This window comes from Antennarius striatus, chromosome 23, assembly GCF_040054535.1.
Source record: "Antennarius striatus isolate MH-2024 chromosome 23, ASM4005453v1, whole genome shotgun sequence".
Classification (NCBI taxonomy): Eukaryota; Metazoa; Chordata; class Actinopteri; order Lophiiformes; family Antennariidae; genus Antennarius; species Antennarius striatus.
This window is the reverse complement of record NC_090798.1, coordinates 8,179,433-8,195,993: the sequence shown is the minus strand read 5'-3', so window position 1 is coordinate 8,195,993 and position 16,561 is coordinate 8,179,433. Positions and strand designations below refer to the sequence as shown.

The 16,561-nt window shown below is 41.1% G+C and overlaps 2 protein-coding genes across 3 annotated transcripts in view; one reads left to right on the top strand and one right to left on the bottom strand.

Moving 5' to 3' along the window:
- sema4f (sema domain, immunoglobulin domain (Ig), transmembrane domain (TM) and short cytoplasmic domain, (semaphorin) 4F) overlaps positions 1-3,946 on the top strand; it is a 56,452-nt gene extending 52,506 nt beyond the window's left edge. The window contains exons 10-15 of the mRNA XM_068307936.1: positions 35-248; positions 328-437; positions 578-729; positions 1,736-1,791; positions 1,937-2,127; positions 2,348-3,946. Of these exons, the coding sequence (XP_068164037.1) occupies positions 35-248; positions 328-437; positions 578-729; positions 1,736-1,791; positions 1,937-2,127; positions 2,348-3,046 (1,422 nt within the window). The 3' untranslated portion in view covers positions 3,047-3,946. The remainder of the gene's footprint in view (positions 1-34; positions 249-327; positions 438-577; positions 730-1,735; positions 1,792-1,936; positions 2,128-2,347) is intronic.
- A 4,249-nt stretch (positions 3,947-8,195) lies between these two features.
- LOC137590884 (carbohydrate sulfotransferase 12-like) lies at positions 8,196-13,951 on the bottom strand. 2 transcript variants are annotated; one of them, XM_068308717.1, is made up of 6 exons: positions 13,900-13,951; positions 11,364-11,498; positions 10,836-11,008; positions 10,272-10,355; positions 9,807-10,108; positions 8,196-8,763 (listed from the first exon to the last, which is right to left on the bottom strand). In XM_068308717.1, the coding sequence occupies exons 2-6, from the start codon at positions 11,458-11,460 to the stop codon at positions 8,529-8,531; spliced, it is 891 nt and encodes a 296-aa protein (XP_068164818.1). In that variant the 5' UTR covers positions 11,461-11,498; positions 13,900-13,951; the 3' UTR covers positions 8,196-8,528. The 2 variants fall into 2 exon arrangements, with proteins under 2 accessions (XP_068164818.1, XP_068164819.1); XM_068308718.1 differs by lacking the exon at positions 11,364-11,498 and having other exon boundaries at positions 13,900-13,933.
- Between the last annotated feature and the right edge of the window lie 2,610 nt (positions 13,952-16,561).

The window sequence follows — 16,561 nt, the reverse complement described above, 5'->3', positions numbered from 1 at the left end:
ATTTATATATTTTGCTCTGTCATCCATATTTTAGTGTTTGAATGCTGCTTTAAAGGCTGAAGGATTTGACTCTTCCCTGAAACTACCTGACAAGGTGCTGACATTTGTAAGAGATCACCCCCTGATGGAGACTAGTGTAACCGCAGCACCCTTGCTGGTCCGGAAGGGAATCACATACACTAAGCTGGCAGTGACACTCACAGACAATGGAGATGAGCAAAAAGGGGCGGTGCTGCACCTTGGGACAAGTAAGAGGAGAAGATGAATAAAACCTTCTCAGAAATGAATAATAATTTTTTTGTTAACAAGTATGTATGTGTATTGCAGCCCGTGGGGAGCTCCACCGGGTGGCAGTAGTGGGCCAGAATGCCACCTTACTTCAGGAGATTCCTCTGTTCTCCTCACAGGAGCCTGTAAACAACATATTGCTGTACCAGGTACAGCATTATTACAGCATTATTACAGCATTATTACAGCATTATTCAGATACATTCAATATAAATTATTACTGAATTGATTTGAACTTTCCAAATTATCTCCTAATGCTGTATATTGTAATGTTTCCCTGTGTTTCCAGGGCATGGCTCTGGTGGGCAGCCCTATGTCTCTGGCTCGTGTCCAGGCTGAAGGCTGCTCTCTGTATCCCAGCTGTGAGGTGTGTGCCAGAGCCAGAGGCTTGGGCTGCATGTGGAGCTCAATGGAAGGAGCCTGCAGGGCAACAACGGCCAAGTGAGTACTGCAGGATTAGCACAATGGACTGGAAGATGTAAAAAAAAAACTTAAAGCAAGGAAGGTTTACTTATTTTTAAGTGCTTTTTTATTTTCATTTTAGTTTGTTAGTCCACATCACTTTGACTCACAGCTTTGAAAATGACCAGGATTCTTCTTACCCCTTTGTAAATCTTTATCATCTACAACAACAATGTAGTATTGCAGTCGATAAAAGAAAAAAACATGTAACACGGTGATATTTAACTTGTCTTTTACCACAACATGTGCTTTTTGCAGTTACTAACCAAATAAAAGCGTGTAATCCAATCAATAATAGAAATGGCAAAGACAAAATATCACAAATTAGCAATAATTAAAGATTAAATTTACTTTATAGATCCCTCAGTGGGGAAATGATCTTTTCAGTCATTCATGTACATGCATGCATATACTGTATATAGTGTGTGTGTGTGTGTGTGTGTGTGTGTGTGTGTGTGTGTGTGTGTGTGTGTGTGTGTGTGTGTGTGTGTGTTAATTGCAGCATAATGTTATGTACAGGCCTCTGAAACAGACACAACACACTAGGGGCCTTTAGGCATGCAATTAGTACAGCAGTACATGGGAGGCAAAGTGACGGGTCGTGTCTTTGGGGTGCGCCCAAAATGAGCAGTTTGTAGGGGGGACGGCGCCTTGTTCAAGAGCGCCTCGGCAGTGGCCGGGAGGTGAGCTGACACCTCCTACCATCAGCTCACACTCCGAGATTGTCTGGCGGTAGCGGGAGTCGAAATGCCGATGTCTGGACAATGACTCGTCTCAAGATGTCTGCTCTACCGCTGAGCCACTGCTGCCCCCAATGCTATAATAATGTAGTGTAATCAACAGCAAAATAAAACTGATGATAAATACAACCTTACTTCAATTGAGTACAGTTAACAGGGAATTTATCAGATGAAACACCACCAATGAAAGATCTATACTTGCTCTGAAACTGATTTAGGAGAATGCATTTTATCTGTTTTCCCAGGCCTCCCCCGGGTGATATGATTGATGAAGCCTTGCGGATGTGTGACATAGCAGAAGGTTCATGTTTTATTCTTTAAAAAATTTTGACAATTCCATTTTATTTCATGTATAATAACCATAAACAAATAATTATTTTTGTTTTTTGTTTTATCTTCATATTTAATCTTTTTTGCATCTCCGTAATTATTTTTGTCTCTTATAGGACGCTGTACCCCTACAACCAGGGAGCTTCAAGTCCCTGTTGGCCTGCGCCTCCTTTTGCCGTGTGTCCAGCTCTCTCCCAGGCCCTGCAGCTGGGAGTATCCTCCCCACAGACTCACCAGACAACATCACTCTGACCTGGAAGTCACTGTAATGGAAGACAGCCTGGGATTATACATCTGCACTTGCCAGGTATGCAAGCTGAACATATCCAAACTCATCGAAGCTCAGATAATTTTTGTTTTACAGTATTCCAATTTTTAAAAATATTTAATTACTGTATTTCTAAAAATATTTTTAGCTCACTTGTGAAATACATGTACACAATTTCTTTCAAATCAAATTAAGAGAAGACCAAGATCATCTGAGACAGACCAAAGTCACATTTCTTTGTCAATTCATTGTACACCAGGAGGCTGGTCCGGGTATCAGGGACCCCACCCCCTGCCGCAGAGCAGCCTATCAGCTGACACTACAGGGCCCAACTGTTGGAGGATCATCAACAGCAAGTGGTCGCCACGTCCTGGCCATCTACATCCTTTTCTTCTGCGCCGGTATAGTGTTTGGTGTATTACTCCTCTATTTCTTGAGCCGTCGGCGCAGCATTGGCCACCAGGGGCACCACCTTCCAGATAATTCACTGTCGTCTGAGAAGGGGAGAGAGTTGTTGGGCTCCTCAGCTACACCACAGTCACCTAGCAGTGCCAGCCTTTTGTCGGAGGGATTCAGACTGACAGAAAAACGCAATGGGACGGCAACTTCAAATATGTCTGGAGCACTTCTTGGAAACCAGGGTAATGGTGGTGGCAATACCTATGGTGGCAACACAGTCCACAGCAATCCCAGCAATGGTCATGGGAATTCCCTGTATGTCAACCGTAACACAAGTAGCAGTGGTCTGAAGTTCAGCTCTGAAATTTTAGCTGCAGACATGCTTGATGGAAGGACGGAAGAGAGAAGGAGTTCTAAAGGCGTGGAGAAGAATGAAATGGATGATGGCCTGGGGGATGGCATAGGGGAAGTAATGAAAGGACTAGAGGAGGAGATGTCAAGCTTTCCTATGTTTAAAGCACCAGCACCACTGGCTAAGTGTGAAGAAAGTTCAATATGAAAAGGTGTATTGACTGTAACATTTTTCATCCTCCAAAAGAAAAAAAACCCTGAATGCCAGTGGGATAAATGTTAAATGGGGAGGGCCAAATGCCTCTGAGTTGTAGCTTTGGCATGAAGAGAGACTGCAAAGATGTGAGTAATATTTAAGCTTATGCCTAAGCATGTAAGAGAAAGGACCGTGAGATGACACATGTCCCAGAGTCGAGTCACTCAGGATGACAAAACTGTATCGGACATAAATATGAAATGTAAATATTTGCGGTATGAGTGTGATCTCGCAACTTGAGTGTTGCAGAGATTCAAAGATGAAATGTCTACATGTGTAGACATAGAAAAGCCATATTGTCTATATAATTTATGTTCTATTCTCTTCTCCTGATGGCACTGCAAATGTCAAGTGCACTTTTCGTGTCCAGGGGTTCTCTGCTTCTCGATTTCTGTTCATCTCTTTGACACCACTTGTATCCCACACTTTAATGGGTCCAAAGGCAGCAAAGGACTCCTGAGCCATAGATCGTCCAGATAGACTGGTTCTGCCACAGACAAGGCCTATAACACCATGGATGCTCTAGGATTTTCTGATTGGCTGCTGTGGCTGTGACTGGGCTGTCCCTGCCCGAGCCTGAGAGGATAGTAGGGTCAAATGTCACCTATCAGATTTGTGTCCGCATAAAGCTCAACATGGACCGAAGATGGAAGTAACTGACAGCTGATCTGTCACCATTCAGGCAATATGACTGAAGGCAAGTGGTTTTCCAAAGGCTGCAAGATGTATATCAGTCAGAGAGAATGGACCTGGCAGGATGCCACAATCACCTTGTTTTTTGAATGTGGATTTCAACATACATGTGTGTTATTTGTTCATGTTTTGTAATAAAGCTTAAAAAAATTGCGTTAACCTGGCTTCAGTCTTTCTGTACCGCCTGAACTCTATGAACTCTCCTACTTGCTGTTTCTCAGCAGGCTCCAGGGAAAAGAAGAAAATCCCCAAACATCAACTGTTAAACTGGACACAAAGATTCATGACACAAAAAGATACAAAATACTGGGATACCTCTTGAAGTGTGATATCTTTGCATTATCAGTTAGAAAACCTGACCAGTATCTATGGAAATCTGAAGCCATTAGGTTCTATTGGTTTCTCAGTCTCTCACACTAAAATGAATCAATCATGACATAACCAGGAAACATAAGTAATGGTTTTGGGTTGCATGTGACACTCAGGACATTCAGGATGTTTTTGTTAGAGAACTCAATAGTCATAGCATGTACTGTTCATGTAAAGTTCAAGTTTCATGCTTTAGGTATCATAAAAAAATATAGACACAAAGACACTGATATTACACACTCAATCCTCTCACCGACTTATGTTTCTCAAACACACAAGTTTCATAATTGCATATCCATCCTTTTTCTTCTGCTGTGTCTGCCAAACGGAGTCATGTGGATCTGGAGCCTATCAGGCATAGGGCGTGAGGCCAGTGCATCGCGGAGCCACACACAAAGACAGACAGTCACGCACGCACAAACACACTCCTACAGGCAATTTGGGACCAGCCAATTAACCTGAAGCACTGGCCTTTGTAGGTTGGAGGAAGCCAGAGAACCCACGCAGACGTGGGGAGAACATGCAAACTCCGCACAGAACGGGACTCGAACCCGGAACTGCCGTGTTGTGCGGTGACAGCGCTACCCACTGCGCCACCGTGTCGCCCTATTATTGCATATTTCTAAAGGTATTATTGCTATAAACCTTGAACTATATGCTGACAACAACGCAAATAATCCATACATAGAGAAAACAAATTCAATAATAATGAAGAACAATGTTTTACAATGGTGTAACAATAAGTCAGATTTTGTTATTATTTACTCATATACTGTATCTTTTGATGAAAAAAAAAATGTTGAAAATTCTATGATGTACATTTTGAAATAAAAATATTTCTGGATAAATGATGCATACATGTTAAGACCACGGCTTTCACTGCAGCAGTTGAATTCAGCAGCACTGCAGATCAGATTCTACAGATCTGCAGCAGAGGATGTCATTCCACCTCCCAGGGTCTGTAATACAGAGTTCACTGTGCACAAGAATGACAAGGAAACTGCAGTATAAATATACAGATCTCCACATACATCACTGCTCGTTCATAATAGATCTATTTCTATCAATGTAGAGGAAACGGCATGTTGTATTATTGTATATCATGTCAAAGTTTCTTTTCAGCGAAAGTGTTATCTCATGCATTGACAACTGACGTCCGTCTTTTGGTTGTTCTTTGCACTGCAGTCAAAAGTTATATTGAGGAGTGATGAGAAAAAACACTTCAGCCCTCTTACAGAATCCTACAGGCGGATGCTGTGTTGGTTGCTGCGATGAAAGTGCAGCTGCAAGTGTATGTGGAGCAGCAGCAGCACTGACAGGCGGAGGGAGGGATCGGAAATGCCTGGACCTTAAATAGAACACCAGTTGGAGAGCATGTAAAGACACTTAATAAAAAATGTGACATGCCATGGCATATTTTATATTATTGTTTATTGTAGTGTCTTGAAATGTGGCCCTGATGAGAGCAATTACCATATCAAGTAAAACAGACATCACTTGAGGCTCTATTATCAGGAAAATTAGCGAAGCCTTTGGATAGAAAGCTGTGTCATACAGAAGCGCTTTTCAATTTCCAATTATGGACCTTCAAGTGGCGTAATGTAGCCATAAGAAGACACAAGCCAGTGTCTTATTGTGCCGGTCCCAAGCCCTGATAAATGCAGAGGGTTGCGTCAGGAAGGGCATCCGCCGTAGAACTTTTGCCAAATCAAACATGCGAATCAAACCTATGACTTCCATACCGGATCGGTCGAGGCCCGGGTTAACAACACTGTTGACCTACAGGGTGCCGGTGGAAATTGGACTATTGTTGATCGAAGAAGGAGAGGAGGAAAGCGTGTTCGTAGGAAGAGAGAGAAGAGGAGTGCCAAGAGTATAGGAGAGAAGAGATCAAGAAGGTGGAGGATTTTAAGTACTTGGGGTCAGCAGTCCAGAGCAATGGAGAGTGTGGAAAAGAGGTGAAGAAGTGTGTACAGGCAGGATGGAACGGTTGGAGGAAAGTGTCAGGTGTGATGTGTGATAGAAGAGTTTCAGCTAAAATGAAAGGAAAGGTGTACAAAACTGTGGTGAGACCAGCGATGTTGTTTGGCCTAGAGACAGTGTCACTGAAGAAAAGACAGGAGACAGAGCTGGAGGTAGCAGAGATGAAGATGCTGAGGTTCTCTCTGGGAGTGACCAGGAAGGATAGGATCAGGAATGAGTACATCAGAGGGACAGCACATGTTAGAGGTTTTGGAAATAAAGTCAGAGAAGCCAGACTGAGATGGTTTGGACATGTCCAGAGTACTGCATTGTTTTACATCTTTATTACAGGTGTTACTGTTAGTTTTATATGACTGTTATACTCATTGTATTATCTCTTTTTCTCTTTCTGTTTCCGTTTAGACCACACACACACACACACACACACACACACACACACACACACACACACACACACACACACACACACACACACACACACACACACACACACACACACACACACACACACACACACACACACACACACACACACACACACATATTTACCTGTTGCTCAGAATAAAGCTGATAAAAGGATTCTCTGGCTGGAATCTATCCTTAGTGTCCGCATCCCTAATTGAACCCTGTCCATATTCTACAGATAGTGACTATATTGGTAGAAGAATGCTGAGTTTTGAACTGCCAGGCAGGAGGCCTAGAGGAAGACCAAAGAAGAGGTTTATGGACGTAGTGAAAGAGGACATGAAGGTAGTTGGTGTGAGAGAAGAGGATGCAGAAGACAGGGTCAGATGGAGGCAATTGATTCGCTGTGGCGACCCCTGAAAGGAAAAGCCGAAAGGAAAAGAAGAGACCTTCAGGGGGTGTACAACAGCAAGGGGATAAATCTGGTGGTAATTACGTATTCTGAATGGTTCAACCACATGCAGCCAAATCATGGATATTTACTGGAGGAGACTGGTGAGCTATTTCTTTTGGATGATTTATCAAACTCATGTCAGGCATTACACACCAGGAACTCTGATTTGCATGAGCATTTAAAGTGTGTCAATGTGAACAAAACTACAGACTTTCATTTACAGTTGCAAAGAGGAATTTGAAGAGTAACCCCACATGAGACCTCAACTGTTGTTCATGGAGCAAGATGGAAAAGTTTCCACTGCCTTTGCTTCTCAATAAATAAGTAAGTACTGTAAATAAATAATAAAAAACAGAGCACTTGGAGTGGCATAAATGAGCGGAGCCTGAAATGTATAGCGAACCTCCAAAGAGCACTACGAGGATTTCAGTTTTAGGAACTGACCATGAGGGTTTAGACAGAAGTGTATTTACTGTAAATAGAACACATGAGCATAGAAGAAGAGGGAATAAACCACAACTGAAAGGACTTAAAGTGAGAACAGGTAAACAGATCACTATAGAAATAATAAAGACATAACACAGAAAAAATGATTTTCAAAATAAAAACAGGAAACAGTAAACAGGGATGACAACAGACCCCAGACAATAAATCTACAAAACAAACCAGGAAGACATCAACATAGACCAAACCCATGGAAAGTACCGTATGAGATTTCAGGATTTGCCTGAACCCATGGAAAGTACCGTATTAGATTTCAGGATTTGCCTGAATTTGTCCATAATCTTTTATCCAATGGTGCAATACACTTGGCTTTCATTAATATTATCTCCTTCAGATTAGCATATTGGATTACACTGCTATAGTTTATGACAATGATCAATGTATGTGAATGAAGGCCCATTCAAAAATGTATATTTTGACGTTTTCACATAAACAAAGCAGCTTGAGCAACATCAGGCTGTTGCTCTCAATACATCAACATTCAAAGAGAAATGCACTATAGAACATTTTAACAATTCTAAAAGCAAGAACCCCAGTGATTTTACTCAAGTAATTTTTTAATATATAATCTTGTATTGGAGAAATATTTGACCATATATTTTGACTCGAGTCATGGAATTTTTTTGCATGGCTTTTTCTATTTGCAATACTGATGGAAAACAAATGTTATCCAACTCCAAAGCCATATATTAACTCAACAGGAAATTCTACAGGAAATGTAGAATTTGGAGAGGTAGAATCTTAGATGTCGGACTTGTCGGTTTTTAAATACAAGTTTGTGCATCATCAACTTGTATGAAAAAACACAATGGCAAACAAATACTAAAAGATAAAGTGCCACATAAAAAAATTATCAGCGGATTTACTTGACTTTGTCTATGGGCTTTATTAGAACATAGTGTTTTATATAGTCACCATGCTTAGAATAATTTCTTTGTTATGAAAATAAATCTAGAGGTATGTAGTTATAGCGGATTCACCACCACTGGATTGGGAGGACTGGAGTTGTGCAAATCCTGACTTAGCTCAATAATTAATCAAGTCGAGAGGCTTTAGAAAGCCAAAGAGTTTAAAGTCTTTCTTGTAAAGGTTGTAGAGCTTCCTCTTCTCTTCTGTAGGCACCAGTTTAAACCAGTCTGACACATACTCAGACGTCATGTCACCATCGGCAGGGAACTCAATGTTGTTGTACAGCTTTAACAGCCTCAGCAGATGATCCATATCCTCTTGAATAGTTTCCAGATGACCAATAAAATCATACCTGAAAAGTAAAACCAACACATTTTAATGTACAGGTGAAATAAAAGTGCCTATTTGAAACAACATTCATTAGAAAATACTATTCTATAGTCAAGTGTGTTTTGAAGCCTTGTTGTTAGCCTTTTGTTTTGGTGTTCCTCTCATTCTAGAGACTAAAAAATGGGATATTTCTACCTCTGTTATATTAGTTTTGCTCTCGGATACTCTCTCCCATGCATATTCATTTCTCCTATTTGTGTAAAAGCTGTTCTCTCCTCTATGTTTTGTTTGTGGGGTCTGCACTTTCCCAACTCAAATCTGTACAGCAGTCCAATTCCAGTACAATTAAAGTGGTCATAACTGGCACCTAAGTCATACATATCATACAACATTCATTCATTCATTCATTTTCATTTACCGCCGCTGTATCCACCGTCGCGGGTCACGGGGAGCTGGAGCCTATCCCAGCTGACATAGGGCATGAGGTGGGGGACACTATGGGCACGATGCCAGTGCACCGCGGTATCATACAACAATCCAAGAAAAAAAAACAAACAAAAAAAAACAATCACCAGGAATTTTCTTAAGGTTGTTTGAGGACATTTCTCCTCTCGTCGAAGAGGCTTCCTCAGTTCTTCAACTAACCTAACGCAAATCCAGGTGATTGTGTCTTTCTCTTCTTGATTTACCTTCACCTGGATGACAGACAAGGTCTCCATACTGGTGTGGCTACAACAAAATGCTGCATATTTTTTGATTCATTTGTTATACAGTCTACATATATTTATCATTTGGAGTCAGTAGGGAGGGATTGTTCCTCTGGCAGTTTCTTTTTTCCCATTCTTTCATTTTGTTTGGGTTGTTTTTCCTGATGAATTGAGGGTCTAAGAATGGAGAGCGTTATATTCTGAACATTTTATGCACACATCTTGAGACAAATTATGATTGTTGGCTATACTAACTGATATTATGTCACAAAAGAAAAACAAGTCTTTCAGTTATAACATAATATTAGTTGTTACTTCAGCTTCATATGTGTCTTAATAATGTCATTCCTTCTCTTACTGTATGAGGCAGGGGTGGCACAGTTGGTACATCTGCCTCCACTGGGTATCAAATGGCTTCTTTGTTTGTGGATCTATCAGGTATTGTATGAAGTTGTAAAACGAGGGGAGTACCCCAGCTGCTGATGCTTCTTCCACTGTCTGTGGTGGACTAGACTGGTTGTCATACAGACGCAAAATGTGCTGGCCGTAGTTTTGATAATAGTAGGCATCATGCTTCTGGAACTTCTCTTGATAAACTGAGATGAGACGGACAAATGGGTCCCCAACAAACAGGATCTTGGTGTATTGCTTCAGCTTTTCCTGCAGTCAACAAACAAAATTTCAACCATTTGTTACACAAAATATGTTCAGATAGAATTGTTTACAAGTAATATTAAATAAGTCTGTTAGTTCTATCCAGAAACAAAGGTGCACTTTCTATTCATAGCCTAAGAACAATTCTGTTAACATTGTAAGAACTGACCAGCATTTGTACTCTCGGTAAGCTGTTTAGCAATCTCAGGTTGCTGTTCTTGTGGAGCAAGCTAATCCAGTCAGTATTCACCACCTGTAGAACAGAACACAAGCTCATTTGTGGGTGTTTCTCTAGTTTGACAGATGCTAACATGCTCATAATAACAACTCTAAGATGCTGTTGTTGAAAAGTATAATGATGAGCCGTGTGACTAGTTTCCCTTAAGGTGTTAGCATGCATTTCCCACACCTTTGTGGGGGAAGTACCGTGCAGATAAAGAATTTAGACTTGTAGATGTAGGTTGGTCTTGAGCTTTGAACATTTAGTGGATGGGGTGCAAAATGATCATAGTTGTTATAGCTGGCCTCAAACCTGACTGTTGGTCCACAGGAAGTAGTTTGTGATAACCAAAAGGGTGTTTTTCTTATGCCTGGGGTATCTGGAGGCCACGGACAGTTAAAAAGAAAGAGTACTTTGCATAACATTGGACCTGGCATAACATGGGAACTACTGGTGTGAATGATGGTCCTGTGTGTCAGCAGTGTGTGTACAATTCTCTGTATACTTTATCACCATGGGAATGTGGCAGTAGATGAAGCGGTGTTCATCATCCACAGTGAAGCGGCCCAGATCGTTGCTTGTCATGTCTTCCACACTGCCCTTCCCCTCAGAAAAAGCCTCTTTGTCACTGTTGCACATTTCTCTTAGCAGCAGCTGCCTCAGGTTCCTCAGACGATTGAACTTCACTGATGTGATAAAAATAAGAGGTGTGTTTTGACTCAAAATAATTTAGATAGGTTTGTCTACCAAAAACGCAAGGTCAGACTTTTGCTCTTTCAAAGCCCCAGTCGTAACATGAACGTTAACATTAAATCTGGAAGTACACAGAAGTGAAGTCTCAAGTTTATACCTGCAGTAGAGCAAAAATGCATACAGAGCATGATTTTAAGATTTATACCAGGAGCAGAAAATACACACACACACGCACACACACACACACACACACACACACACACACACACACACACACACACACACACACACACACACACACACACACACACACACACACACACACACACACACGAAAAATACGCATACCTTCCTTTTCTGACATGTGTTGGTTATAGAACAACTTCACGAGAAATATTAATCCCAGAAATCCAAATAGCAATTGGAACCTCGCACATGCTTTCATAGTGATGTTCTGGACTGGATTCCAGGCTGGATTTTGTCCTAGGAATGTAAATGTGACATTTATAAATTCATCAAATAATTTATAAATGTCTTATCTGAAGACACCTAAACCTGCAGGTCTGGATGAACTGGTTAGGTTTTCACCTGTGTCTATCATTGATTCTTAGCAGGTATTCTCTAAATACAGAACTGATTTCTAAAAAACTTGGATGGAATGCAAGTTGAACCCCCCCCCCATTAAATATTGGTGCCATTCCAGGTACAGGTGGATACCTTTTTGTTTTGTTTAGTTTTTAACCGCTTATCTGGATCTGAAAGGCAGGAACATCAGTTCAAGCAGGGAAGCCCAGACACTCTAGTCCACAACCATTTCCACTAACTCCTTTGGGGGATGCCAATGCACTCCCAGGCCAACTGAGATGGATAATCTCTCCAGGGAGAACTGGTTTTGCCTCAAGGTCTCCTCCCAGATGAACATGCACCAAACACCTCCTTTGGAAGGCGTCCAGGGAGCATCTTGATCAGATACCTGAACCATTTCAGCTGCCTCTGCTTGATACGGAGGAGCGATGGGTCTACCTTGAGCCTCTCCCAGATGTCTAAGCTTCTCACCTTTTCTCTAAGGCTGAGCCCAGCTACCCTACAGAGAAAACTGATTTCAGCTGCTGATACTCACAATGTTATCCTTTCGTTCATTGCCCAGAGCTCATGACCACTGTTGAGAGTTGGAATGTAGACAAGGTGGTAATTGGAGAGCTTCACATTGAGACTCCTCCTCACCACCAAGGACTTGTAGAGCGACCGCATCACTGTGGATGCTACTCTGAACCGCCCATTTTACTGTTTCCTTTTTACTTCACTTGTGACCAAGACCCCGAGATACTTGAACTCCTGCACTTGAGGGAGGTACTCTCCTTGTAATCGGACTGGGCATTTCACCATCCACAGCCATGAGACCATGGCTAAGAACCATGGTCTCATTATGGCTGCTTCACACTCGGCTGCAAACCACTCCAATGTGAGCTAGAGGTCACTGTTCTTCAAGGCCAGTAGGACCACATCATATGCAAAAAGCAGAGATGGAAGCCTGAGTCCACTGAGCCTGACACTCTTCGCCACTGTGAAAGCTTTTGTGACTAGAGGCAACTCAAGAGGCAACTTGTTTCCAACCACAACTGGAGCACAGACTGGACTGCCTGTTGTAATGAGCCATCGACCATTTACTTCCGAAGCACTCTCCACAAGATGCTTTGGGGAAATGGTCGTAGAGCTTGTCTTGTGTTCCATGAAAAGTGCAAAAACTGTATTGTTCCCCAAGGGATTTGATCTTCAATTAATGGCCAGTCTTTCCCCTCTAGTACCCTGAGGTATGCTTTTGAGGGGAGGCTGAGCAGTATAACCTCCTCTAGATGGAAAACACTCTCTGGTCACCTGTCTTAAAATGTGAAACTGCCCCACTGTACCTGTCATCCATGCAATGTTACAGAGACATGGCAGCCATAATTGCCCTACAATATCCAGAGTCTTGAGATGCTCGAGGCAGATCTCATCCACCCCTGAAGCCATGCCACTATGGAGCTGTTTATCAGTTGCGGCAACCTTTGCTCCAGTGATGAGTGGTTCCACCGCCAACACCTCCAGCTCTGTTTCCTTCCACCATCTGACTACCCCAGTTGAGGTCAGGAAGCCCCCCATCTGTCCCATAAATGGTGTAAACAAAGGGTCCTTTTGCCCTTCCGAAGATGGCTACATTGATGCCACATCCCTGCTTCTCTTCCTGTGGGTTGTAGGCCCACAGGAGGATATACCCATGTCTGTATTTTGGTATGAGCCCACCCAGGCCCCATGGTTGAAGGTTCTTCCTGGTGGGCCCTTTCCCCAGGTCTGGCTCCAAAGCCAGACCTGGTGTCCTTCTATGCTGGGTACATTCATGAGTTAGAGAACTGGCCATCATGCATCTTTTTAACAGCGCTTTGTTGACCCTTCACCTAGAACCTCTTTTGTTGCTTAGTTGTGCTAAAACAACTGCTTGTGCAGGATTTTGTATAGAGACTTTCAGTAAAACGAGTTTGACAGGGTTGGTCGGATTTTTGAAGTTCACCTGGCAGAGATACCATCTAAACCATGTGATGAACAGTTAGTCACCTCATCAAACCCTGCGTGTCTTACACACAACTAACTCCGAATGGTTTTTCACGCTTCATTTTCAGTGCAGGTAATTTAATACCAATATAGTTTTGGACAATATTATTGCACAAATGAACAAATGTTCGACCATTTAAAAAATAACCACTAAAAATTCTTACAAATTTGATGTAACACTAATTGTTTTTATGAATACTGATAATAAATGCGATAGTTGTATTACTGCAAGTGAGGAAGTACAGTCCTGCACTGTCTTCCCATAGGTTTTTAAAAGTTGGATATCATTGCTACTCACCTCGCTCACCGTCGTCCACCAGTCAGAAGTTGTTATAGTAAGGACTGGAATGCCATCTGACAACGGAATACTGCTCAGAATGACAGGTCTGATCCAACCCACTTCATCTGTGAGTGACGTTTTTTTTTCTCCCACAATGAAAATTATTTTCATTTTTTTTAATACAACATTTAATTGAGGCTTTGATAGAAAATTTAAAAAGAGAATAACATAATAAAGCAGAAAAGGGAGGAGAAGAGACTGCTATATATTGTGATTGTCAAAATGCAGGACATAGAAAATTAGTTTAATAATACAATGTTTTGAGCAAGACCAATATTGGAAGAAATTAAACATTTTCCTCTCTCCTCCAGGCTTCCAGCAATGACTTTCTCAATGAGCTTCCTTGTAAAAATATAGGAGGGCTGTAAGCCGGACGAAAATGAAACAGCTCCGCTCGAGTGCAACTTGATTAAGTTGATGTACAGCAGTCGATGTACATTTTGCTTTTTGTTGCTATCTTGCTTGGGTTCCCTGGGATGGTGCTGGAAGTGTTTGTCATGTGATTATGGATAGATGCAGGCAATGAGAACTTTCTAGACTGGTCATGCACATGTTTTTCCACAGTATTCCCCACTCACCAACTTGAATCTCTGAGCACAGGAATAGTTTTTTTCTGTTGCCAGGATGTGTCTCCAGCATGTGGAGCCGCTGCAGTATATTGTTTAGCTTCGAAAATGCAAAGTTTGAGCAGAGATCTCAAATGGTTGCCTTAACGAAGTCGTTAATAAATAATAAATATTCAAAATATGTATTTGTGATTACTTTAGCATTGTTTATCTGGCTAGATTTACATCATATGTTTTTTCCAGAATGACTTTATTAAAGTAGGCACCAGGCCTTTGAACCAGAATTTTTTGCCAATTGGTTTGTTGCGAATAGAAACAGTATTATAACATTTACGTTTTACGTGCCACCCGTGAATTGACATTCCAAGACCCGGTTAGAACAAAAATATATAGTTCCCGAACCGGTTAATAACGTTCCTTGTAAATATAAATAGGTAGGTAGCTTTACCACTTTTAAATTTATAATTAAGGCAGGTAGTTTACATACTGTGGATATGTCACTACAGTAAAGAGGACAACAGCACTGATCCAGTTACGGAACACAGGATGGAGAATCAGAGGAAGACAATTTGTATGATGCAACAAAGTTTGTATGTGTCAGAGCTCACCAGAGAGCGAACTGGTGAGTGAACTGATTCTGTTCCAGAACATTAAAAAATATTAAGTTTTTGGTTTTGTTTTCACTCCTGGCAAAATTTCATTCTATGAACTGGTTCAAAGCCCTGGTGGGCATTGCCACATACAGTGAAACTGAAAATGTTTCTGTCCATTGCATTTAATACACATCTAAAATGTGTGTATTGTTTTGGTGATGTATTGTCTACTTAATTCTTTTGGGTCAGGATTATTACTCTATTATCTATTTGAATTGACTGTAATTTTCTGTTTGCAGGACAAAATCTTTTCAGCATTCATTTTATTTGACAAGATTTCATAATCTGGCTTTTAAAAGAAACATTTAAATCTCATACTTCACAGATGTTTATGCTCCAAATGTATTTCAGAATATCTTGATCCTTTAGCCAGTTTTTGAAAATGAATAATGATCTAAAATTACGATGTTACTGTAACCAGAGGTTTTCTACTTTCCTGCAACTATTTACAGAATGTCAGTTTTTCCGCATAAATACTATAGACAGACACAGAGACAGACAGACAGACAAACAGACAGAGACAGACAGACGGACGGACGGACGGACGGATACTTCATTTATTCCAAAGGATTAGATAAAATAACATTTTGTGGCATGTCAGTGTTGTATAATTAGGGTGTGGGCCATACCATCCCACGCTCCTCATTCTCTTGTGGTGACTATGACCTGGCATGTCAGACTTGTTTTAGGCTTGGCTGATCTCAAGGTGCATGATCCTCTCCCAGCATTGCTACCTGCTGAGGCTCGGGAAGATGGATTGCCCCTGCTAATGATACAACTGCATCCTCTGAGCAACAATTTTCTTGTACGGAAACTGGAACTGTAATTGAGTCTTTTCTAATTTTAGCTCATGTGCCCTCTTTGCCTCCTCTAGTCTCTCTTTTATATCTTTTTCTATATGCTTTAATTCTATTGTGCCACTGTTCTTGAAGGCCTTCTTACTCAGATGCATCTCTTTATTTGGTTAAATTTATATTTCCTTAGTTGGTATTGCTGACTGTACATAGAAGTCTGAAGTCTGTTGTTACTGTTCATCAATAGTACCATGATGAAATTCCTCCCACACAGGGCAATCCAAACATGCTTTTGGTTTTCTGTGCTGTCAGATGGCCAAACTGATTATTTTATTTGTCTAGTTTACTGCACCTTAATTTTTTTGGTACGACATGAACCCCATTATGATCTGAGTTGGCTAATACTTTATATCAGGGGTATTCAATTAAAAGTCACGGGGTCCAGTTATAAAAATTTCCTCTTAGTAAAAGGTCTGAGGCCATTACCATTTATCAATTTTCAATGCAGGATATGTTTAACTGAGTGTGCACTAGCTCTTTTACTTCACCATAAATAAAAGTAGACCCAGGCTAATAAATTTCAAGCCTTTGTGCTAGATTGAAGAAT